A 25,018-nucleotide genomic window follows, 5' to 3' on the forward strand; every position below is an offset into this window, starting at 1 on the left:
GAACCTGTCTAAGCTTCTCAAGATGTACCTAAACATTAAACATGAAGGGGATCAGACAATTTGGTGATGAGTAATTACATTGACACCATTGCCAAAGGCCAATTTTGATGCACCAACCCTGATATGACCTTCCTATGTCCTAAGAACCTATCTCAAGATGAACCTAAATATCGAACATCGGACCATTTGGTGAAGAGTAAATGCATTGACAGCGATGGCAGACGCTGCTTGGTACAACAATGTACTGATGGGTAAAAAGGCGAGTCGGGCAGAGCTGAACCAGTACCCTGCTTTAATGGCTTTGGAGGACTAAATTACATCAAATAGGATGTAAAAAGGATGCTTACTCTTTTCCCTTGTAGTCCCATCAGACCAGGAGGGCCTTTGTGGACTCTGTAGGCTTTCTGGTCCAACCCATAGACGATGGTCCCTGTTCCATCTGCCGGTACCAACACTGAGGTTTTCTGCTGGTGATGGCTGTCCGTCAACATGTGAACCTCTGACGCCACCAGTGACACCATGTTCTCATCCAATAGTACACTCATGTTGTCGGACTTCACCTGAGGTATCTGTGTCGGGGAATCATGAGAGGTGAAGTCAACAATGTTGTATAAGGCTGTGTCTTCAGCTTCATGTGGGACGTTTTCATCTAACTTCTGGATGATTGGATTGGATTCAGGGCTGATGTGAGGTTTGTCAACAAGAGTGAGGCCATGTCTTTGGTCTGCAGCCTCTTGGTGTGTAGTGTCTGCTGAGCTTCTTTCAACCAGTCGATCCTGAGAACAGACAAGAAAAATAAAAATAGAGTCAGAAGGGAGGTAAGAAGGTATCCAGTGTAGCTCATTCAGACGGTTGTGTAACATCCATCACATTCAGGGTGAGGAAGTTGCCCTGTGGTTATCGCCTCAGTGTCTCTGCTGCCAAGAAAATCAAGGATTAGGACCCAGTGTGTCTGTAACCTAACCCTCCCCTCAGCCCTGAGAAGAGAAGACCTGTTCGTACACTACAACACTTTGATTCAGAGGATTGAATGTGACTTAACTCCTCTATAAAACATTGGAATGGCTCATATCAGTCTCTGCACAGTGAAGCTTAAAGGATGTGCACAACATACCACCCTCTACCTTTCTTTTTTTGCAATAGATGCTTTGAAAATTTAGTTCCTCAGGTCTGGCGCCATCCAGACTTTAGTGTGCTTTGGCAAACAGTGAAATACTTTCACAAATGGTGAAAGAACTTCCTCTTAGGTCAAGGTAACTTTATTTGTACCTATAGGTACATTTGTTTTGCAGTAACACAAGAGGGCATCTGCATTATAGAACATTAAAACAAAACAAAACACAGACACAGAGGACAATACAAATACATTTGGGCAAATATCCATGGAGGACTACGGATCTGGACTCAGATAAAAACAACTGGTGCCAGGCACAACAAACCCCGACCCATTATAAGAAAATGGGTAGATTTTTTAAAATCATAAAACATTTGAACTTTGACCTTCCTTTCCCAAAATGTATATATGACATCTATTCTGGGTCACTGGCAATCTATAAACCCAATTTGGTATGAATTTAACCAATAGTTTTGCTGCTAAAGTGTTAACAAACAAACAAACAAACAAACCGAACCAGAAACAATACCCCTTGCCTCCCCTTCGGGGGGCTGGGTAATAAAATATTAAATAAATTAAGATACCAGGACAAATAAAATGTCAAACTGTAGTTACTAAAAGACTTCAGTAGAAGGTTAAAAGGTTAAGAAAAAGTGCGCAAAGACTTTTTAAAAAAACAAACAGCAGCGTTAACCTGAAAAGAAAACGTCAAACTGTAACAAATACATTTAGAGCTGAACAATATAGGCCTAGTAAAAACATACAATTACAATACCTTTTCCACATTGAACAATATCAATATTAATCACAAAATATAATTTCTGATGCTACTAGTTTAGAGGATATACTTTGTTAATGCTTAAAGTTCGAAAAAAGAAAGATCTTTAGGAACTTGAACATGATCATTTTCACCTTATTAATGTAATGACAGATGTGGTGCTATATATGTAAGTAAATGAAAATAAGAAAAAAACCCAAAACACTGGTAGTAATAAACTTCATGCATAAAAACCTGGAGGTTATTTGATATTGATCTGATATAAGAGAAGAACAGAGCTTAGCAGAATAAAAAATACAACTGGACAAAATATGAATAGACGCAAATTACAGTATTAACAGTATGTGACAATATGTATATCTATGAATATTAACAGTATGTATTACCCATAAATAACAGTATATATATATCTGTGAAACAGCATATACTATATATCTATTAACAGTATTAACATTATGTATTGCCTATAAAAACAGTATGTATATTTATGTAAACAGTGTGTATACGTATGAACCAAGTCTATAAAAATAGTGCTTTTAATTTTTGATAAAGTAAGTTTTAATGGACATTTACTTGGAGTCTGATCCCTCCATATTCTGCTCAATCAGTGACAGTTACACTTGTGTTGCTCTGATTAAAAAAGAAGTTAGTATCAGGGAAATATGTGTTTAATTCATAGCTGATTCAAAAAAACAGTAAAAATGTGGGTCAAAGGTTCCCAGCACCGTGCATTTACAATGATAAAACTGAAGAATGTGGTAAAATGTTGACGGTAGAAGCCATCTGTGATACAAGTCAGAGGTTGATGGACTTCAAAGACCATCTGTAATATAAAATGAGAGGACAGCAATGTTGAGCTGAGTGGCATGAGGCTTTACAGGCGCAGATTTCCCTGTTCCACTGGACCACAATGCTCCTTTATCCTGGACAGGCTGCTGTTGTTGCTGCAGCTCTCTTCAGCCTGCAGACACTTGATCGCTCTGCACCTGAGCCTATTTGTCCAGTTAATCTGCACACACTGCTCATCACTTCTGCTCCGACACACACCGGGGGGAAAATGGATGGATAAAATGACTATGAGAATCGAAAACAAAGCAAATCCTGAACCAACACCGGCATACAGGCCATGACCACACAGTAGACGAGGAGCTGATCCGCACAGACCACCACTGTGTTTGGAGAGTTCACATGGACACGGGTACAAGTATGTGGACAAAAGTATTTGGACACGTTGAATTCAGGTGTTTCTTTTTTAACAGGGGTCTGGGATACAAAACAATAATGACTCATGTCATAATATAGTTTTATATTGGGATAAATATCGTTGCGTTGGTTAGTTTGGTTTAAATTGCTATCTTTGGTTCCTAAATGCCTCAGAGATGATTTTTACTTCCCTCTACATTGATTTTTTTTTTTTTTTTTAAATCAATGATTATGATTTTAAATGTTCTACCTACATCTACATCTGAAATATTTTTCATGCTTTGACTGTAAATAACAATTTTCTACCACAACTAATCATCTACTTTCTTAACATTTCAAAAAACCTCCAATTAAACTTTAAGGAAATATTGATGTTTATAAACTATATGGACAAAAATACTGGGACACATCATGTCTACAGCTGTAAGATGTCTTCTTTATGATGATTTGAGACAAAAACATGCATATTTCCTTAACCCATAAAGACCCAAACATCCACTGGCAACCAAAATCATTCACTGATCTAAACTATTTAATACCTGTTTATCCACTAATCTTATGAATACATATAAATAATTGGTGCAAAATGCAGTTTGTCCTCTTTTCATGGTCATCAGATATGACCCATTTGGATGTTCAGAGGCTCCGTAGTAACCATGGAAACACCGTCATCTTCTACAACATTGATTCACCAGTAAAACCCATGGAGCTGGATCAATGACAGTAGTTAAGGACACTCATTTTGTGTCCAGCTAACAATATATTTGTGCAGAAAAAAACCCAATCTTTGTCTTCAATTTTGTCCATTTTGGATATAATAACACTCAACCTTAATCTGAGGTTTAATGAACTTCTACATAATAAGTGAATTAAATAATTAAATACAGGAAAATACCTGATTTTCATTTAAAAATGCTAAATACAGAGTACAATATTAGAGTAAATGGTGAATTTATTACTTAAGAAAGGTTAAAAATCGAGAAAAAGTCATTTGGGAACTGCCACAAAAACAGCACTGGGTTTTTATGGGTTAAAGTTTAATGGCAGAAATGAAGTACAAAGCATCTCTAAAGCAGTTTGGAAACAACAATAACAATTCAAACAAAATTAACTAATGTAATGGTTATACGACATTTGTCATTCCTGTTTTGTACCCCAGACCCCTGTTAGAAAAGAAACACCTGAATTCAACGTGTCCGCACACTTTTGTCCATGTAGTGTATCTTGATGATTGATTCTGAATGACTACTTCTGGTAATTATGGGATCATTTTTAACCAGCATGTCAAGGACCATGACATTTACACAAGTCCATCCAGTCGTTTCTTGTTTTACTGCTGTGTAGGTTTGCTATGTCAGCGCAGATTGAATGATGAAAGTCCTGCAGAGGTTGAAAAAATGACCACGACGGCTAACCACAAGCCTCTGCTGAGTGTTTGATGGTTACTTATTTCAGCTTCAGAACGCAAGCACCATGAAACTATAAGCAAATAAGGCCTGACATGTCTCAGCCTCTCATCTCAAATACAGTACGCAAGTTGTAGCTGCTGTGGCTTCTGTGTTTAACCAATCAGATACTTTTAGCCATGCTGGCTCCTCCTCATCAGAAAATACTGGCCCTGGTGCCAGGATTTCTCTTCACACCAAAGATGATCCAACAAGTGCTCAAAAGGCTCTTGTTCACTTGAAAATGTTCTTTCACTGCACATGTACTATTAAGATCTGTGGTGCACTATGAAAAATACAGGATGATAACATGCTCTTTCATAAAGTTTTACATACATTAGTTGGGAAGTACATAAAATTCTGCCTCCATTTAAGGTTTTAGTGTTGGGCAGAAGCAGTGGCAGTTAAGATTTATTTTTCTTTGATGTCAGACAGATGGAAAAAAGTTAATTCTTTTACCTTAGCATGTTTCAGCTACAACCTGTAGCCTTCCTCATAAAGGTCACTTGATGTTACTGGGATGTGTCATTGTCAGCTGTTTTATCCTGTGACAGTATCTATACTATAGATATTGTAGATATATGTACTTGTGTTTATTTCATCTAGATTCTAGATGAAATAAACACAAGTACATATTTCCCTAACTGCACATATGAAAGTTTCCATACGTTTCTTGATAAATCCAGATATTTTTACACACTCACATCACTCTAAAGCATCTGTCGGAGTCAGACTCTGTATTTTAATTATAATTCATCATCATTAACCCATAAAGACCCAATGCTGCTTTTGTGGCCATTCGAAAATGAAATTTTTTCTCTATTTTTAACCTTTAAGTGATTTCTCACCATTTACTCTAGTATTATCCTCTGTATTTTGCATTTTTAAGTGAAAATATGGTATTTTCCTACATTTAATTGACTGATTATGTGGATGTTCATAAACCCTATAACGCCAAATGTATCATATTTGATATTTGGGGGGGGGGGGGGGGGGGGGTTGTTCACCAGAGGCCTTTCCAGTGACACTACAACATTGTCTTTAATGAGGAAGGAGGCAGAACTTGGCTAGTTTTGAAAAGGAATTACCAACTTGTTAGACAGGTTTGTGTTATATTATGTTTTTGTTTGTTCAAAAATAATAATATTTGAGCATTGAGGCCCAGGGTATCAAATATGATACAAAATTGAAACTCATCCATGGAAATTGATATTTGAAAAAAAATAAAATAAAATTGGGGGTTGTTCAGAAGGACCAATAAAGATTCCAGTTTCAAAGAACTGGAATTTTCTGTCAATGATTTAATGGTTCAGGCTTTACAGGGTTAAAATGTAGATAAAAGTTGAGAGTTATATCAAAAAAAGAGACATCTGAAGAAAAATATACATTTTTCTGCAAAATCTATTATTAACTCAACATAAAATAAGCATCTCCATCCACTGTCATTGATCCAACTCCATGGGTTTTACTGGTGAATCAATGTTGTAGAAGATGACGGTGTTTCCACGGTAACTACGGAGCCTCTGAACATCCAAATGGGCCATATCTGATGACCATAAAAAGATGACAAACTGTATTTTACACCAATTATTTACATGTATTGATAGGATTAGTAGATCAACAGGTATTAAACAGTTTAGGTCAGTGAATGATTTTGGTTGCCGGTAGATGTTTGGGTTTTTATGTTATTTCTTCAGCAGCGACAAAATACCACCTTAAATTGATTCATCGACCTGATCAGTAAGTTCAACTCTTTCGCTCAGATACAAATAACACTGGTTAATAAGGCATTTAAAACAACTGTCAACAGTAGGAGAGTTTTAACAGTGTTGATCTTTATGATTCTGCTGAAAAGTAGATCACACAACTCTAAGATGGATCATGACCTTCCCTAACCTAAACTATTAAATCAATCAATCACAGAATGTCAAACTCAAAGGAATTAAACACAAATCTGTCACTGAAAGTTGAACTGCAAAAACTGAAGTGACTGTCGGTGCCTTTTTTATTTTTTGAGCTATTTTCCAACAAACTCTACAATTCCACTTAAGGACATTAATATTGGTCACTACTGGAGACAAATTCTACCAATGCCAAAATCATCCTATTGGTCAAACTATCCCTATAACGCCAAACGTATCATATTTGATACATGAGTTTTGAAGCCCTACACATGATCAGTGTAATTTTTTTTTTCTTGAAAAACCTGATGTTTACAATTAGATACATGCAATAGACAGATAATCCACCGGGGGGGAGGAATTCGTTCACCAGAGGCCTTTGCAGTGACACTACAAGACTGTCATTAATGAGGAAGGAGGCAGAACTTTACCAATTTTGAAAAGGAATTACCAATTTGTTAGACATGTTTGTGTTATATTATGTTTTTGTTTATTCAAAAATAATATTTGAGCATTGAGACCCAATGTATCAAATATGATACAGAATTTGAAAATCATACTTGGAAATTGATATTTGAAAAAAAAAAAAAAAAAATTAGGGGGGTTGTTCAGAAGGACCAATAAAGGCTCCAAATTCAAAGAACTGGAATTTTCTGTCAACGATTTAATGGTTCAAGCTCTACAGGGCTAATTAATCTCTCTAGTAGTTCCATATGAAGGCTGAATCTTAGGGCAGGAGAGTAGTGGAATACATTGTTGTTGCAGATAGAGTAGAAACAAGGGTTTAATATTTGTGTTTTATCTGCTGGTATGTTCTAATAGTATTATGAATTACTGAGCTGGTAGTCCATGAAAATGTCAACAAAAACCACTAAATACTGACTGATCATTCTCTTATGTACATCTCCTTGGGTAAATGTGTAACTAGGCAACATGAAAAGATCAAACTTCTGTTGAATTACAGAGGATTGTGTAATTATCAACCATTTAGGTCCATCTTATTATAATATCCAGGCTGTACTTGTTTGTTTGGTGCAGATGTTTTACACTTGTTGCAGGGAAACTAAACTAAACCTGACCACAACTACATGAATGAAGGTGAACATGTGGGTGGAAGTGCAACACACACATGAAACAGACTTAGATTTGTACAGTTAACACTTCCCTATCAATTAAGCTGCAGTGAAGGAGATGTAGTTGAGCTCTAAATGCTCTGTAATCTGGGGCAAAATGACAAAGTCAAAAAGATGATGTCAAGAACTCAAGTAAAAGGCAGCTGCTTCCTAGTTATATAGTGGTTTTTAGTGGAGATCATTTGTTTTGTCAGTTATTAAACTATACAAGTGAATATCTAGTTTCAGATCCTACTGATTTTCCACTAGGGATGAGCCAGCATCAATTTCCAAAACTCCACTTTTAACTCATAGGATCAAAGCCACAAAGAATGGACTATATTTGGTAATTACACAGGGTATTGTGCAGTGTTTGCACCTTTAATCTGCTCCATTTTAAGGACATTTTCCCAAAATATTTTGTGGTAATGATGAGCTAGCACCAATACGTCACTTGAGGTTTTTTTGTGCATTGGAGTTTCTAATGTTTGAGGTGTTTCTTCTCATTTCAACACAGGCATTAGTCCATCACAAAAATGGAATGAAGTACAAAAACCTTCCTTACTGAGACGAGATGCTAAATGCAACTTTCAAACCTCTATAGTATTTCACGTTTTTAACATAATCTACTGAAATGTCCATCAAAGTAGCCTCCTGGTTTGAATGAAATTGATGCATCTGAAACATTTATGATTGTTTGACTCTTGAAATAACGTTGCACATCACTGAATATATTTTGTATTTCAAAAAAAACAACTAAACTGGTTTTGTCCCGCGGCATCTCTGAACTCCAAAAGAGACTGTGTGCATTCAACACCTCAGAGCAGTGGTAACACTTTATGTCCATTTAGGACAAAAAGTGCTGTTGAAGAGCCACAATGAAATAATAAACAATGCACATAAATAGAAATGTACATTGTGTGACTTTTTTTTTTTTTTTTAAATTACCTTCAATATTCTATTTAAATCTGTAATTTCTTTCTGCCTTTTGTTCACCTTTATAATTTCTTGGTACTTATGTTTGAAATAAGGTTAATCATTAGAACTATCACTATCATTACTTCATAAGCAGCACATCAGTTAGGATCTTGCGGTCATTACTGATATGTGTTGTGTGGCAATTTGTGCAGGTGTTTTATGAATTAGCTGGTTTTGCAATACAGGTCAATTTCAGAAATTAAATGAACTGATTTTGCACCGAATGTGAAATAAGTCCATTACACACAACAATATTATCTCATTTACATATATGCAAATGACACCAGTCCAGCATTGGCAGTGAATTCAACCCTTTTCTAGTGCTTTTTGCATTAAACACTAAATATTTGTCTCATTTACACTGATTTTACCCCTGCAAATGCCGTTCAGTCCTTTTATGGATTTGGCCTATGGTAATCTTGTTTATGTTTTTTACTCAATTCTTGTGGCCATAGGTCACTTTTAACCATCAGCACAGTCTAGTCATACTCAGTAATAGTTTACTCAACCCCTATTATAGTCATATTTGTTTTATTTGTTGTAGTGTAAAGCAAACTCCAGGGTTCATACACAATTTTCAAGGTCAAATTCAAGCACTTTTAAGGGTCATTTTCTTTTTTTTTTTTTTTTTTTTTTTTTACATCACAGCACCTTATCACTGAAGTAAAATAAATACCTAGAGGAATACATATATTCATGATTATTTTTTTCACTTTTTATTACAATGATGTACATTGTATTAAGCTATAAATATCTAAAATTATGTTTCATAATAGTAATAAAAGTTTAGAAAATAAAGGAGAACACAAAGTTTTATCCAAAAAAAGGGAAGCCACTTGGTGTTCTTCTGGCACACTCACACTGAGACAAAGATCTGACCCAAGAACACCCGATAATTTTCTTTTTTGACATAAAGTTTTATTTTTCTAAATTTATCACCTCCCTCTAAGTAGCTTTGTCTTGCCATCTAACCTGGGAGGTTATATTTAAAATAAATAAATATATCACAGCTATAATTGCAAGCACTTAAACCAAAATTCAAGCACTTTTCAGACCTTGAAAACACAACATTGAAACTTAAGCATTTTCAAGGATTTCAAGCACCCATGCAAACCTAGAAACTCATTGACAGCAGACATGAGAAATATCTAATCTGTGAACTCAAACAAAAGAGCAGCAGAGTGGTAAGTTTCTCTTTTCTACAGCCATCAATGAAGTCCAAGATACTCCATGAGCCCAGCACTGCAGCTTTCCATCAACATCACCTTATTACTGTAGAATACATTTGATTGTATTATATTACACTTTAACAAACAATGGTCATTGTCTGGATGGCGCTGTTTTATCCCTCAGGGAAACATAAACCTTGGTTATTTTAAGTATTAAATCCATCATGTCAGGATTCTGTGGGTGTACATGTAAGCCTACCATACGTCAAGATCAAAAGGAAAGAAATATCAATGAGAAGCTGATTTAATTTGATGTCACTGACTAAAGGAAACCCAGACATAACTAGAAGTGTAATGAGGTTCCACCAAACCTGCCCAAGGTGTTGTATTTCAGACACAAATGATGCATTATTAAACTAAACTGCATATTATTTCAGATTATTCACCATTCTTTTAACAGTATCTAATTTGTGAACATTTAAAGGTTTCTCCTGTATGGGTAGGTTGGTATAAAAGCTGTATCTATCCAATCCTGGAAACCAAACAACCCCACAAGGACAAAAAGAGGACTCTGTTCAAGTTATCTCATAAATACCTAATGTAATTGGTGGATATATTTATGCCAGATCTTTGGATAACCACTTTAACCCATAAAGAGCCAAACATCCACTGGTGACCAAAAGCATCTACTAATGTAAACTGTTTAATACCTGTTGATCCACTAATCCTATAAAAACATGTAAATAATTGGTGTTTAATGCAGTTTGTCATTTTTTCATGGTCATCAGATATGACCCACTTGGACGTTCAGAGGCTCCGTAGTTACCGTGGAAACACCGGCATCTTCTACAACATTGATTCACCAGTAAAACCCATGGAGTAGGATCAATGACAGTGGATGGACACACTGGGTTTATGTTCAATTAATGATAGATTTTACTGGAAAAAGTCCTCTTTTCTTGATATTTCTCTGTTTTGATATAATAACTTTTGAGTTTTCATGAACATCTAAATTAAATACAGGAAATTAAATATAGGAAAATACATGATTCAAAGTGAAAAATGCAAAATTAGAGAATAATATCGTAATAAATAGTGATAAATTGCTTTAGGATGGTTTAAACAACAGAAAAATTCATTTGGGAACTGCCACAAAAGTAGTACTGAGAGTTTATGGGTTAAAGCAGGGGTATCAAACATGTGGCCCGGGGGCCAAAAGTGGCCCGCCAAAGGTTCCAATGTAGGATGAATTTGCAAAATGCAAAAATTTCACAGTCAAGGCTGTGGAACTCATTTTAGTTCATTTTCCACAATATAGACCAATATAATCTCAAGGAAAATAATAACAGCATAAAAACCTACAGTTTGATGTGAAAAAATAATATTACATTATGTCTATAAATAATAACTTCAAATTTTTGTCTTTATTTTAGTGCAAAAAATAACATTAAATTATGAAAATATTTACATTTACAAACTATCCTGTAACAATAAAATGTGATTAACTTGAACAAATATAAACCTAAAATGTCTAAAGAAAATTAAGCACCATTTTAACAATTTTCTGCCTGTTACTAAGTGTTTAGTGTTTTTGTAGATTCGATCCATAATGCACATGTATAAATGATAAGTTGAGGCATAATATTGTTAAAATTGCACTTATTTTTCTTAAGAAATTTCAGTTTTTTCTGGTTATTTGCATCTTTTTTTGTTTGGATAGTTTATAAAAGTAAGTATTTTCATAATTTAATAACAAAGACAAAAATTTGGAGTTGTCAATATTTATGGGTTATGATATTATTTTACTGGTCTGGCCCACTGGAGATCAAATTGGGCTGAATGTGGTCCCTGAAAGAAAATGAGTTTGAGACCCCTGGGTTAAAGCATATCGTCGCTGTCGGGTAGAAACCTCTTATGTCCAAAAGGGCTATTTTTCAGAAAACTGGAAAAGACATGTATATACTAAATAAATGAATGGAGTTAACAGATGTAGTCACAAGCCATTTTCAACACTTTTAATTGGTTAAATATTTTCTAAAACCATCAGGCCAACATGAAAACTGACTAACAGAATCATTTTATGACAAAAAAAAAAAAAAAAAAGACCAAAAATGGACTTACTAGGTTTCCGCCCAACAGCAAGAATATGGAGTGTAAAAGAAGAGGGAGGGGAGGTGTGAAAAGTATTGTAACATCCATGTACATGTAACAGTAGCCATGTAATCCATGTAAAATTAATCCCATCATTTATCTGTGGTTGGAGTAAATTTGTTCTTTCCATGTGTGTGCCCTGTGTGGAGTGTGGATTAAGTGACGTGAGGGGTTTCCAGGAAGGAAAAAAAAACATGGAGGTCCTAAAACAAAACTGATGTATGGCAGATATGACTTTTTTTTCTTAGAGATCTTAAAAGAATTAAGAACTGTTGGACATTTAAATGACCAGAGTGAAGGGAAAAAAAGAAAAAAAAACTTTGTATATGTCAAAAACATCTGTTTTGATCAAAGTTGTTGAAACATGTAAACGCACATCGTATCAGATAACATTATTAGTTTGTACATAAACCTTTAAGTTGGAATCTGTACTCACAATGATTTCAATCAGGAAGAAGAAATATGTCTGAAGCCACAACTGTCCAATGAATGAGTTACCTTTCAATCTATACAACTACACTATATGGACAAAAGTATGTGGACAGGTGTTTCTTTTCTAACAGGGGTCTGGGATACAAAACAATAATGACAAATGAAATAATATAGTTTTATATTGGGATAAATATCATTGCATTAGTTAATTAGTTAGTTCCAAAATGCCTCAGAGGTAGTTTTACTCAATTTCTCTCAACATTGATTTTTGTTTTTGTTTTTTGAACCTCTAAATTTCTAGAATATTTTTCGTGCTCTGACTGTAAATAATAATTTTCTGCCACAACTAACCATTTGCTTTCCTCACATCTCACTGAGGAAGAAAAATCTCCCATTAAACTTTAAGGAAATACTGATTTTATTTTTTTTTAATCTCAAATCAGCACGAACAGGACATCTTACAGCTGTAGACATGATGTGTCCCAATATTTTTGTCCATATAGTTTATTAACATCAATATTTTATTAAACGCTTAATGGAAGATGTGTGAAGAAAGTAGATGGTTAGTTGTGGTAGAAAATTATTATTTACAGTCAAAGCATGAAAGATATTTTACAAATTTAGAGGTAGAACATTTAAAATCATAGTCATGGATAATTTTTTTTTTTTTTTTTAAATCAGTGTTGAGAGAAATTAAGTAAAAAAAAAAAAAAAAAAAACATCTCTGAAGCATTTTGGAAGCAAAGATAACAGTTTAAACCAAACTAACCAATGCATTGATATTTATCCCAATATAAAACTATATTATTCTATTTGTCATTATTGTTTTATATCCCAGACCCGTTAGAAAAAAACACCTGAATTCAACGTGTCCCAATACTTTTGTCCATATAGTGTATATTCCCACAACTCATTTTGAAATGTGACTGTTTTTTTCTTCCAAATAAAACCCCTTATCTGACACTGACTGTAAATGAAAACAAAAAGTAAATACATTTCACCATCAAAAGCTGGGAAATGTAAGTGTAATCCACTCCACATCGTCCAGGGATGTTAACATGACTGATAACATCTAAGCCATGTGATAGGTCGGCCCCTGGCAGAGCGTAACCGGCGTCCAGTCAGTGACACCGCTATGAGCTGCTATAAATCAAGCCATCTATGATCTGTGCTGAACCACGCGTCTGAAGCCGCAGCTGGGCAAACATAGTCCATCATGTGGAGCTATACATAATGACAGGGGTGCTTTTGAGGAAACACCGCATCTAAGATCGTCCTGGACTAGAGTTGCGTAAGAAGATGTGTGTACACAGCGCAGAGGGAGGTCAGCGGGGAGGTCAGCAGGCATCTGAGCTCTACAAGTTACCCTCACATTGTTGTTTGGCTTGAATGGAGACTCTTCTATTCTCCTCACATGCTCTTGTACATTGTTAAACTGCATGTTTAACCCTATATCAGACAAGTGACTATTTTTGGTAATTTCAGCACACATTACATGACAGTAACAGTAGCAGTTCCAGTGAGGACAGTGAGTCAACAATCTCAGGTCCAATGTGGTCTTCAGGGTCTATAAGGTCCACCTCTGCATGAACAGTGAGTGTACCTGCTTTGTTAGGTCCCATGAAGTAATGGTACTAATGATCAGCATTTACAGTTATGGAAAAAATATTAGACTACCCCTTGCTTTCTTCAATTTCTTGCTCATTTTAATTCCGGGTACAACTAAAGGTACATTTTCCATGTTTTCTTGATAATAACCAAAATCACTTAACTGCTTACATCAATATCTATGGCATTGTACTGACAAAAACAGTGCTTTTAGGCATTCCATGTTTTCTTTTGTCTGTTTTAGTCACATGATACACACAGGAGTTACAACTTAATCGCATTACCATTGTTTCTGATGACTTTTGATGGTCTAATATTTTTTTCCGCGACTGTATGTTGTTCTAACGTTCTAAAAGTGATGTTCTAATGTTCTAAAATACATGTTACTTTCATCTTACATGTGTTTTTCATATATACTTCTTGGATATTTTTTCCTTTTTTTTGCCACCTATGGGTAAGGAACCAAATACGGTAATTTCATTAACTTGATTTTCTACATGACAATGAAAAATTTTGAAAAAAAATCACAAAAGTAAGAAAGTCTTGTTATGTCCTCCAAAAACACACTGAAGGGGAAATTTTGAATTTCAGAGTATTTTTTATAAAGCTACAAGACTTAAAGAAAAACAAACAAATTAACCCTTTATCGGGCAAGTGACTATTTTTGGTAATTCACGAGACAGTGACAGCAACAGTTACAGTGAGGACAGTGCGTCAACAATCTCAGGTCCAATGTCAACAGGGTCTGTAAGGTCCACCTCTACTTTGTTAGATACCATGAAGTAATGATACTAATGTAAAGAATGATGTCACCAAGTGTTTGCTCCTGAAGGATTCTGTTGGGTTTCTGTAAATTGGTTTGAGAGTCTGGTTTTGACCGGCTCTATATGTAAAATGTCATGAGATAAATTTTGTTACGATTTGGTGACATATAAAACTAATTATTTAATTTGATTTGACGTTCAAAGGGATAAGGTGGATGTTGACAGGTGACTATATTAGCACTTTTGTTGGTCTAATGTTCTAAAAGTGATGTTCTAATGTTCTAAAATAGATGTTCCTTTCACTTTACATGTGTTTTTTCTTGTATTTTATGTATATAATTTCATATATATATAATTCTTTGGTGCCTTACAGTTAAGGAACTAAATATGGTAACTTCATCGACTTTGATTTTCTACATTAAAATAAAAACATTTTAAAAATTTCACAAAAGTAATAAAGTCTTGTTATGTCCTCCAATAACACACTAAGGTTGAAATGTTGAATTTTATAGTATTTCTGTGAGTTCCCTATAAAAGGTTAAGATCATCACAGAACATCTGATCATAGGCAAAATAAAGCTTACAAGTGCACATATGCGCTGGCAGAGATCAACGTGCTTCATATGGATCGGTTTAAGAGGGCCTCTATGAAATAAAGGGCGTTTACTACTGGCTGCAGAATAAAAGAAGCATGACAAAACAGCTTAATTAACTCCAAGAACGAGAGCGTCACTTCATGTACACTTTAACATCATACAAAAAAAACAAAGACTTTCCCAGACGTGCGCTTTCTACCTGCATCCCACCATAGTCTGATTTGTTAAAGCTGACACATTGGGTCCCATCCCTTACACTACATACCACATCTGTCTGTTTCCCATCGATAGCCAGTCCCATGTGGAGCCAAAAGCAGCCCAGCACGCAGGTTAACGCAATCCACATGTCTACAGCATGTCCCTCACTGCAGCTGTGCTCCAGTCAAGCAGAGTCCAGAGTCCATGTGCACAAGTCCGCTGGTCCTGTCAGGGCACGAGCTGCAGGGCTTTCCCCTCCTCCATCTGAACCTCATGGAGCCAGCAGACACACCAAACACTCTGCACTACACAAACCACAGGACTGGTGTACGACACACCGCCACACCCCATAATACTCACCCGCTACATCCACATGCACTGAATACTCCAGGTTTTATTAGTCTTACTGTATTCCAAACAAGCCAATACTGAAGTGGAATAATTGACCCTTTGATATTTACCTGATAAACAAATAATGTGCAGAAGGATTTTTTATTTTTATTTTTTTTTGCAGATGACAAAATTCCAGATTCAAGAAGTTTATTGTCATATACACTGCAGTACTGAGCAATGAAATTCTTACTTTGCAAGTTCCCGTCACACGTCTAACATAAACAATTTAAACTAAAAGGAAATAAAGGAAACTAGAAAATCACTCGGAGAGCGCAGACCTCCACCAAAGCAGATCAGTTCCCTCCCGGTCACCACTAAAATTGAATGGTTTGTTCCTTGTGCCAATATCAACATTTCCTGAAAATTTCATAAAAATCCTTCCATAACTTTTTGAGCTATCCTGCTAACAGACAAACAAACAAACAGATAAACCCTGATGAAAACATAACCTCCTTAGCGGAGGTACTAAACTGTACACTAAGCAAGGAAAAATAAAATAAAGTGAGTACTCTGTGCAAAGAGCAAGTGTATCAGGTGCAAAAAAAAGCCAAAAACAAAACAAGATTGACAGTTTCACCTCTAAATGTATATAAATATTTCTATAAATACCAGATTTATTTTTTTTTTCACTTTACATTTACTTTTTCACTCGTTTGTTGTTTTTCTACCTGTCTTTTCGCAGCATTTGTTGTTTGGTGCTGCTGTTTACTGTGAAATTTCCCCATGGTGGGATAAATAGTCATATCTTATCTTATCTTATCTTAACAGAACAAAACCACTATTTTGCATGTCTTACATATCATTTTTTATTTTTATTTTACCTAAATGTATGTGCAGCATTTGTCATTTTATAACAATCATTTCTGACCTGTATGTGAATGTGTACTGTATTTAAGGCATTTATGTTTGCGTTGTATATTATGTCAATGAATATCACTAATGTCATTGTATAACATCTTATGTAAACAAAAGTTCTTATTTCAATCCCTCAATTACTGAAGTCTTTACTTATTTAATTACTTAAGCATTTACCCAGCAGATACCTCTGGCGTTGAAATGAGAAGCTAATGTACAAGTGCCACAAACTGCAGTAACTTCAACACCCACTAGGGGCTGACTCCAAAAGCAAATCAATGCCCACAGAGCCTTTTGTTAAAGTGTCCCAATTTAAAGCAGAAACAAACAAGTTTTGGAGCCTGGTACAAAAACAGTGGCCTGGGGGGAGAATTTTATATAATTCACCTCTTTAGATTATATGAGGGCTAAAAAATTCTGCATAATTAAGGGAGTGGCCACTGTGATTGACAGGTGAGTCTGTCTGTACCTGTGTGAGTTTTGACTGATAGCTAGCGTTAGCTCAGCTGGAGAGTCAGACATTCGGAGCTCTCGTTTATTGAGTAAAACTTATTTTTCTCCTTGACAGGCAGCTCTGCCATAGTTATGTCTGAGGAGTTACACTAACAAGACGTTAAAAGGATTCTGTCGGTCTTTCAGCACTTAATGGGATGACTTTAATGCTAACATCATACTTATGCTAGCGTTAATCATATTAAACTATATGGTCTGTCAGCTAGCCTGCTAATTAGCTCAGGTAGCTGTAATGAGTGTGTTTATATATTTCGCAACTTTGACTTTACGGTTATAAAATACAACTGTATATTTTAATATTAAGTACCTCTTCTCTAGTTTCACCGTCTTGATCCAAATATGAACACCAGTTTCTATAAAACCATCACATAGGAATGTACCGATACCGGGTCCGATACTCAGCGTGTGTACTTGTACTTGTACTCGTAAAAGTACTCTGATACAACCGCACCGGTATCACTTACGGCAGTGCGACATTCGCTGTTAAGTGCAGCAGGTACGCGGTGGAGGAGTAACGTCAGCAGTGTGGAGATTTTTCAAAATAAATGACGGTGACAAAAGTAACGCTGACTGCAAGTAACATTAAAGACACAGATGGATACAGATGGAGAGTTCTGTCCGTCCTCTGCGTACATTCCATCCGTTTTCCAGGTGCTGGCGGATGCGTACCCAGACGGAGAATACCACCGGGAACCGTGGAGGTAGAGGATCTGTTCAAAGAGCGACTGTTAGAGTTAGAGAAGAACTACTGACACATTTAGGACAACTACCCTCAATATCCACATTAGTATCCACATTAGTGTTACCTCTGTCGTCTCCATGTTTATTACTACTGACTTTCTTCTTCTTAAAAACTTTACTCTTCTTCGTGGTATTCGGCCAGTATGGTTAATTAAAAGCGGCGCCCCCTGGTGGATTGATTGAAAAACGTTCATTGCTACGCATTAAATGTCAGTAGCAGCACTTTGTTCCAGTCAGACTAATGACAATGACAACTAGAAGCACTCGGAGAGCGCAGACCTCCGCCAAGGCTGATCAGTGGCCCCCCCCCGTGGGCCCCCCCACGCCAAGGAGGTTATGTTTTTGCCAGGGTTTGTTTGTTTGTTTGTCTGTCTGTCTGTTTGTCTGTTCGTTAGTGTGCAACATAAATCAAAAAGTTATGGACAGATTTTAATGACATTTTCAGGGTTTGTTGGAAATGGGCCCCCCCGTGGGCCCCCCCACCCCCGATCACCACCAAAATTTAATTATTTCTTCCTTATCCCATTTCCAACAAACCCTGAAAATTTCATCCAAATCTGTCCATAACTTTTTGAGTTATGTTGCACACTAACAGACAGACAAACAGACAGACAAACAAACCCTGGCAAAAACATAACCTCCTTGGCGGAGGTAATAAAGTACATTTACAAAAGGAACTAAGAACTGGAATGGGATTATTAAGTACTCATATCAGTACTCGGTATTGGCAAGTACTCAAAAATAAGTACTTGTACTTGTACTCGGTCTGGAAAAGTGGTATCGGTCCATCCCTACCAACAAGACGACACTTCACACTTTAACCATTGCAAGTTTTTTGAAGGATGTTGGATAACACTGGATGACTTTCATAGAATTTCAGCTACAGCTTCTCTATATTTAATGACTTTTTTTTTTTTTAAGAGTCTAACTACACCTATAGGGTTCTCATTAGGATTTTTTCACAGCGTAGGGGCACCATGTACGCAGTACATAGTGTATATGGTGTGAGTTTTGTAGTGGGGTCCAGGGGCATCCTCCCCTGGAAAATTTTGAAATTTATAACTCTCTGAAACACTATTTCCTGCATTTTGAGGGGAAATTTTGAGGAATAAAGCCAAAAAACGATGTGATATTACCCTTGCGTTTGGCATTGCTCCTGCGCTTCGACACAGACATGACCGTACAAAAATATTCACTTGCACGAAATTAGGGATAATTGGAGCGGCACTCACACTACACGCACGCACAGGCTAAATTTTAGATAGAATTTTCCACGGGTGATCGGTCCGTTTAAATAAGATAAATTGATTGAAGTCTCATTGTCAGCCAATGAGTGTAAGGCAAGTGACGTTGCCGGGGGGGCGTCAGACAATACCAAGGCACACAAAGGGGTGTGGATTCTATTGTTCTCATTTCCTGTCTGCAGCGTTTTGCGTCAAGACAAAGGAACATATTTTTTCAAATTCAAATCTCGTTATCATTACGCTGGATGATCTCACACACACACACACACACACACACACACACACACTGTGATGTTCTGTTGTTAAAAGCAAGCAAAGGGGGCCCTCTGGTGGTTGGAATAAGTTGCACTGGCGTGTGTTTTGTACTTTCGGTGTTACCGTAGCCAGTTCAGACATGGGAAGGAAGTAGCAGACACATTTCTCTCATTCTGTTTGTACGGCCAGAAAGAACGTTTGCCTGTGAGTATTTTATATTCAGTTGTTGTGGTAATGAATTGTAAAACTGGTCTCTGACGTAAACTTTTGTTGTTAGATTAAAAGACGTTGTAAATCTTAAGTCTATCTGAAGATGCTAATCGTTAGCATGTCTATGGATTTTCCCATTTATGTTAGTATCAAGCTAGCGATCTTTTCACATTCATTTAAATGTGTAATGCTATGTTAACGTGCTGTAACAAAGAACATAGCTGAGACATGTTTTGTATGTCTGTTGCAGTTTTACTGTGAAGTCTCGAGTAAAAGCTTTGGAGAGAAGTTTTCGGTGTCCTGCTTTTCTTGAGAAACCTGTTACCTATCTGCCGAGCTAGCCGCTATACACACAAGCAGGGGCAGAATACACACAAAAATACACCGCTACACTGGTTGAAAGACAGCGTCGCGGGTCAAATGTCAACATCAGGGTCCCCCAGGGACAGCATCGGGGGCCCCGACGTTCAATGACGCTACCGAGAACCCTGATAATTATCATCATTAATTACTGTTATTAGCTGAGTGTCATGAGGATCCTTTTAACAGTATAAAATAAATAATCTGTTTACATGCCTAATGAAAATGAACATTCCCCTAATGTTCCTGTTTACATGCAGTCATGCATTTTAAGATTCTGTGCAATTAACACATCTGTCCTGCATGTTGATTATAGTGTCAAAATATGGAAAATTAGAACAACTGTAAGTCTTTCCCATTGGTGTGAGCTGATATAGCCTCTTCCTTCCCCCTTCTTGAAAAAGGTTGGTGTTGTAATATTTGCACATGTCCAAAAACCTGTTCAGATCCAAGTCATTTATAAAACAGTTGGTGTGTTTCTCCTTTAGACCCAAAGTGTGGACTTTTCTTTTGGCCATGCATCTCCACTCCAGGCTGAAAAACTCTTGGTTCGTCTGTTTGTATTCAATGAAAAACCCTGTCTCTAACACTAAACACTGCATTTCACTAACTACTTTAAAAATCCAAAGTGAGACACACACTGAATGCACATAATGCTCCTCAAACTAGACGAATACCCCACATCTTTATCTGACCATGCTGAGACTATGGGCTAATTCAGAATATCCTAACAGGATATGTTGGATACACGGCCCATATCAAGTGCAGAATATAGGTGAAGTAAAACTAGAACATTGGCTTCTATGTAAACACAGTGACTGAAGCCTGAGGATGGAGGTTCATCTGCTACCGTCACATCAAAGCCTCATGAAATACTGCTCTGTGCAAAAAAGTAGAGGAATGTAAAAACGTCTCTGCACACTGGCATCGAATCACATACTGTAATCCATGACTCACTGACTGCAGGGCCTCTGAGGGCATACACAGAAACACAGAATACAACCAAAACCAGGTCCAACATGATGACAGGATGTGATAAAAAAAGAATGAAAACAGGTCGAATATTTAATCTGTACTGTTGAGACAAAGATATCAGAAGAAGTCGACCATTTTCCAGGTTCAGCTGCTTCTCGCTGTACTTTTTCTTAGAGTTGTTTTTATCTATTTAACATGAATGAAGGCCTTTACTGTATGTTTTGTTTAAGTTCAAGTCCTTTATGTGCTTCTTGTTTTCTATCCTTTCTGCATGTTTTAGTGGATGCAGCCTGGGTAGAAGCCTGAATCGACTTTACTACATTTTAAAAAGTAAAATTTGTCTTAAATCTTAAAGATACCAACAAGAGACACTGCTAATGGTATAGAGCATTGCTAATGACAGTGGAAAAATGTTGAATAGTCCTCATTTTGTTGCCAAAGCAGCAGAGAAAATAGCATCATGGAAAACACAGGCAGATGATAGACATAAAAATAAAAGCGCAATGAATCACAGGAGTTAAAAATTGCAGGAAGTTCGATGAAAAATACTGAATGCTTTCACTGTAAAGTTCTGGAAATGTGTCAAATTGGTGCTTATTTTAGCGCCCCCTTGTGATTCAATTGTTGCTATATCGCAAAAAGTAGTTTAAGACATAACTGTCAAATTGTTCCAAGTCTGGTGAAAGAATACTGAGTGGATTGGACTGAATGGATTTCCAGTTTTGCTACCAAAATGACAAGTAGATCACTTTTGTTTTTTTTTAATCGTACATATTAGTATTAGAGAAGTCCCACCCCCTCTAGTGTTCCTCACTGGGACTTCAGGTTAATGATGACAAATGGACAATTTGTCTCATTAACATCAACTAAGACAAGAAAGTTACTGTTTTGGTAAATATTAGGGCTGGGCGATATGGAAAAAAAATCATATCATGATAATTTTTTTTTATATCAGACAATATCGAAATGTATCATGCTATAAGTCAAATCACAATTTTTTGTCAAGCTTAAATTTTCCATTATGCATAAATTAGTTGTGGAGACAGGGGGTATACTGGTGCAGCGCTACTTAATTATGATTGGCTGTTCTCATGTCTGTCAAAACACGGACAAATTAATTCTGTCGTAATTGTATCGAGCATGTCTCATATTTGTATCGAGGAAAAGTTATATTGCGATATATATCATTATCATTTTATCGCCCAGCCCTAGTAAATATACAAAAAAATAGTACTAGTTCAGTATGAAATGGCATATCTCGTATCACGTAATATACGTTGTGAAAACCAGAACAACCATTACACTGACATTTTTCGCCTCAATCAGGGAGGGTGATATAAAAAATTATGAAAAATGGCCAAAGTCTCTACAGGTTGGTCATGTTAAAGTTGTAAAGGCATCTTCAGACTCAGAAGAAAAGTTGTTTTCGGGTGTGTATTGAATCTGTACTATTTATGTATTTTCACAGTTTTACAACAAACTTTTCATGTCAGGTTTCTTGACTTGAAAAATTATCTTTTTGACAAACATCATATGTATAAAAATAATGACTTGTCTCTCAACATTGACTGCAATATTTTTTTTTCTGAAATAAGGTCTCATGGGACACAGTGGAAGGGGCATGACTTCACCTCCCTATGACAAATCTCAAATAAACGTCTGGTTTCCCCAAATAACTGCCGTTCTGTGTGACTTGTGAAACATACATATATTTAACTTCTGCTTTTTTTTTTAAGTCTATGGAGATCTTCTTGTGTGAATATGTTTGTTTATGGACGTCTCAGTTAAACTGTAATGAAAGCAGAGGTGATGAAGAAAGAGGTGAGTTACACTAGATGGTCAAAAGTGTTGGGACATGTTGAATTCAGATAATTTCTCTCAACACTGATTTTTTTTGTGTGTTTTTAATCCATGACTATGATTTTAAATGTTCTACCTCTAAATTTCTAACACATTTTTCATGTTTTGATGTAAATAATAATTTTCTACCACAGCAAACCATCTACTTTATTCATGTCTCAATTAGCAAGAAAAATCTGCCATTAAACTTTAAGGAAATATTGATGTTTATAAACTATATGGACAAAAGTATTGGGACACATCATGTCTACAGTTGTAAGATGTCCTGTTCATGCTGTTTTGACAGATAAACATCAATATTTCCTTAAAGTTTATTGTGAGATTTTTACTCCAAAGTGATATGTGAGGAAAGTAGATGGTTAGCTGTGGTACAAAAATTATTTTTACAGTCAGAGCACGGAAAATATTCTAGAAATTTAGAGGTTAAAAAACAAACAAACAAAAAAAAAAAACAGAATCAGTGTTGAGAGACATTAAGTAAAACCCATCTCTGAATAATTTTGGAAGCAAAGATAACTATTAAAACTAAACTAACCAATGTAATGCAATGATATTTATCAAAATGTAAAATTATATTATGTCATTAGTCATTATTGTTTTGTATCCCAGACACCTGTTAGAAAAGAAACACCTGAATTCACCGTGTCCCAGTACTTTTGTCCACATAGTTTATAAAAATCAATATTTCCTTGAAGTTTAATGGTAGATTTTTCTTCCTAGATGAGATGTGAAGAAAGTAGATGGCTAGTTGTGGTAGAAAATTATTATTTACAGTCAGAGCATGAAAAATATTTTACAAATTTGGAGGTAGAACATTTAAAATCATAGTCATGGATAAAAAAAAAATCAGTGTTGAGAGAAGTTAAGTAAAACCCATCTCTGAATCATTTTAGAAGCAAAGATCTAAAAAACGCACTTTTTCTCGTTGGTTTTTAATCAATGAGTGAGATGGGTTTTGTTTTTGTTTTTTTAAGACTTCCTATGTTGTTTTCACCAGATTTTAATTTGTCTTTGTTTTTTATGATGGTTGTATTTTGTTGTTCTTAGCCCGCTTTGTATCTTGTGTTATCACTCTTTTACTTGTTTGTTCCCTTGTTTTATGATTCATGTATGGCACTTTGGAAGCACTTTTAAAGTGATTTATAAATAAAGTTGGCATGGTATGGTATGGTATGGTATGGTAAAGATAACAATTTGAACCAAACTAACCAATGCAATGATATCTATCCCAAAACAAAACTATATTATGACATTATTATGCCTGTTAGAAAAGAAACACCTTAATTCAACGTGTCCCAATACTTTTGTCCATATAGTGTCATATACTGTAGCAACCTGTCAGAACCAAAACATAAAAAAAAAACCCTGAGTCACTTTTATACCAACATTTAAAAGATTTCCAAAACCCCACATAGATCAACCACTTCCTTATTTTTCCCTTCTTTTATGTGACTGAACTTATGGATGTGAAACGTGCAACAGCAGCAGCGGCACATTAGAGAATTCAAAGTGTCAAAGAGAATTAGGGAATGTGATATATTTGCAGTGATTGCAAATGGTTTACACATGCATTAAACCGCAGCAATAATCTCCCATTGATCTGTCTGAGGATAATTTGATTTAAAGTGAATAATTACAGAGGAGACCTACAGCAGCTTAAATCACAGCTCCGTGAAGTGGCGGGGCCCCCTTGCTCACTGTGGACGAACCCCGGTTGCCGCGTGGGCTCAAAGGGGGATCACATTCAGAGGGTTTCGCTGGAATGAGGCTTAGCTCCATATATTGTGTTAAAGACTGCGATCTCTCAGCAAATAAACGGTCCCATCACAAATATACACAGTCTGACCGTGACACAGCCACTAGGTCTGTGCGATAACCCTGTCAGCATACAGGACATGTGGTTTGGGTTACAAAAAGACGTAGGATGCGATAGTTTTTCTCAGGAAGGTTGGGTGGGTGCGAAAAGGACACAGTACAGGACGGCGGCTGCTTGAATCTCATTATGTGTTACACTGTGGAGCTGAAGTGGGCTACACCAAATGACAGACCCCAGAGTATGATCTGGAGTCTGAATTGGCTGAGGTTGGAGATGATTGATATATGCTGCCAAATGAAAAGATCACACACATCTGGGAAGTGGTACAGCACAGACCCACGCTTCCT

General features: G+C 36.2%; 1 protein-coding gene across 1 annotated transcript in view; it reads right to left on the minus strand.

Moving 5' to 3' along the window:
- Nucleotides 1–25,018, minus strand: part of LOC115425582 (collagen alpha-1(I) chain) — a 118,483-nt gene that overhangs the window by 60,015 nt on the left and 33,450 nt on the right. The window contains exon 8 of the mRNA XM_030143212.1: nt 348–776. Within this exon, the coding sequence (XP_029999072.1) occupies nt 348–776 (429 nt within the window). The remainder of the gene's footprint in view (nt 1–347; nt 777–25,018) is intronic.

The sequence above is a fragment of the Sphaeramia orbicularis genome, chromosome 9, assembly GCF_902148855.1.
Source record: "Sphaeramia orbicularis chromosome 9, fSphaOr1.1, whole genome shotgun sequence".
In the NCBI taxonomy this organism is placed as follows: Eukaryota; Metazoa; Chordata; class Actinopteri; order Kurtiformes; family Apogonidae; genus Sphaeramia; species Sphaeramia orbicularis.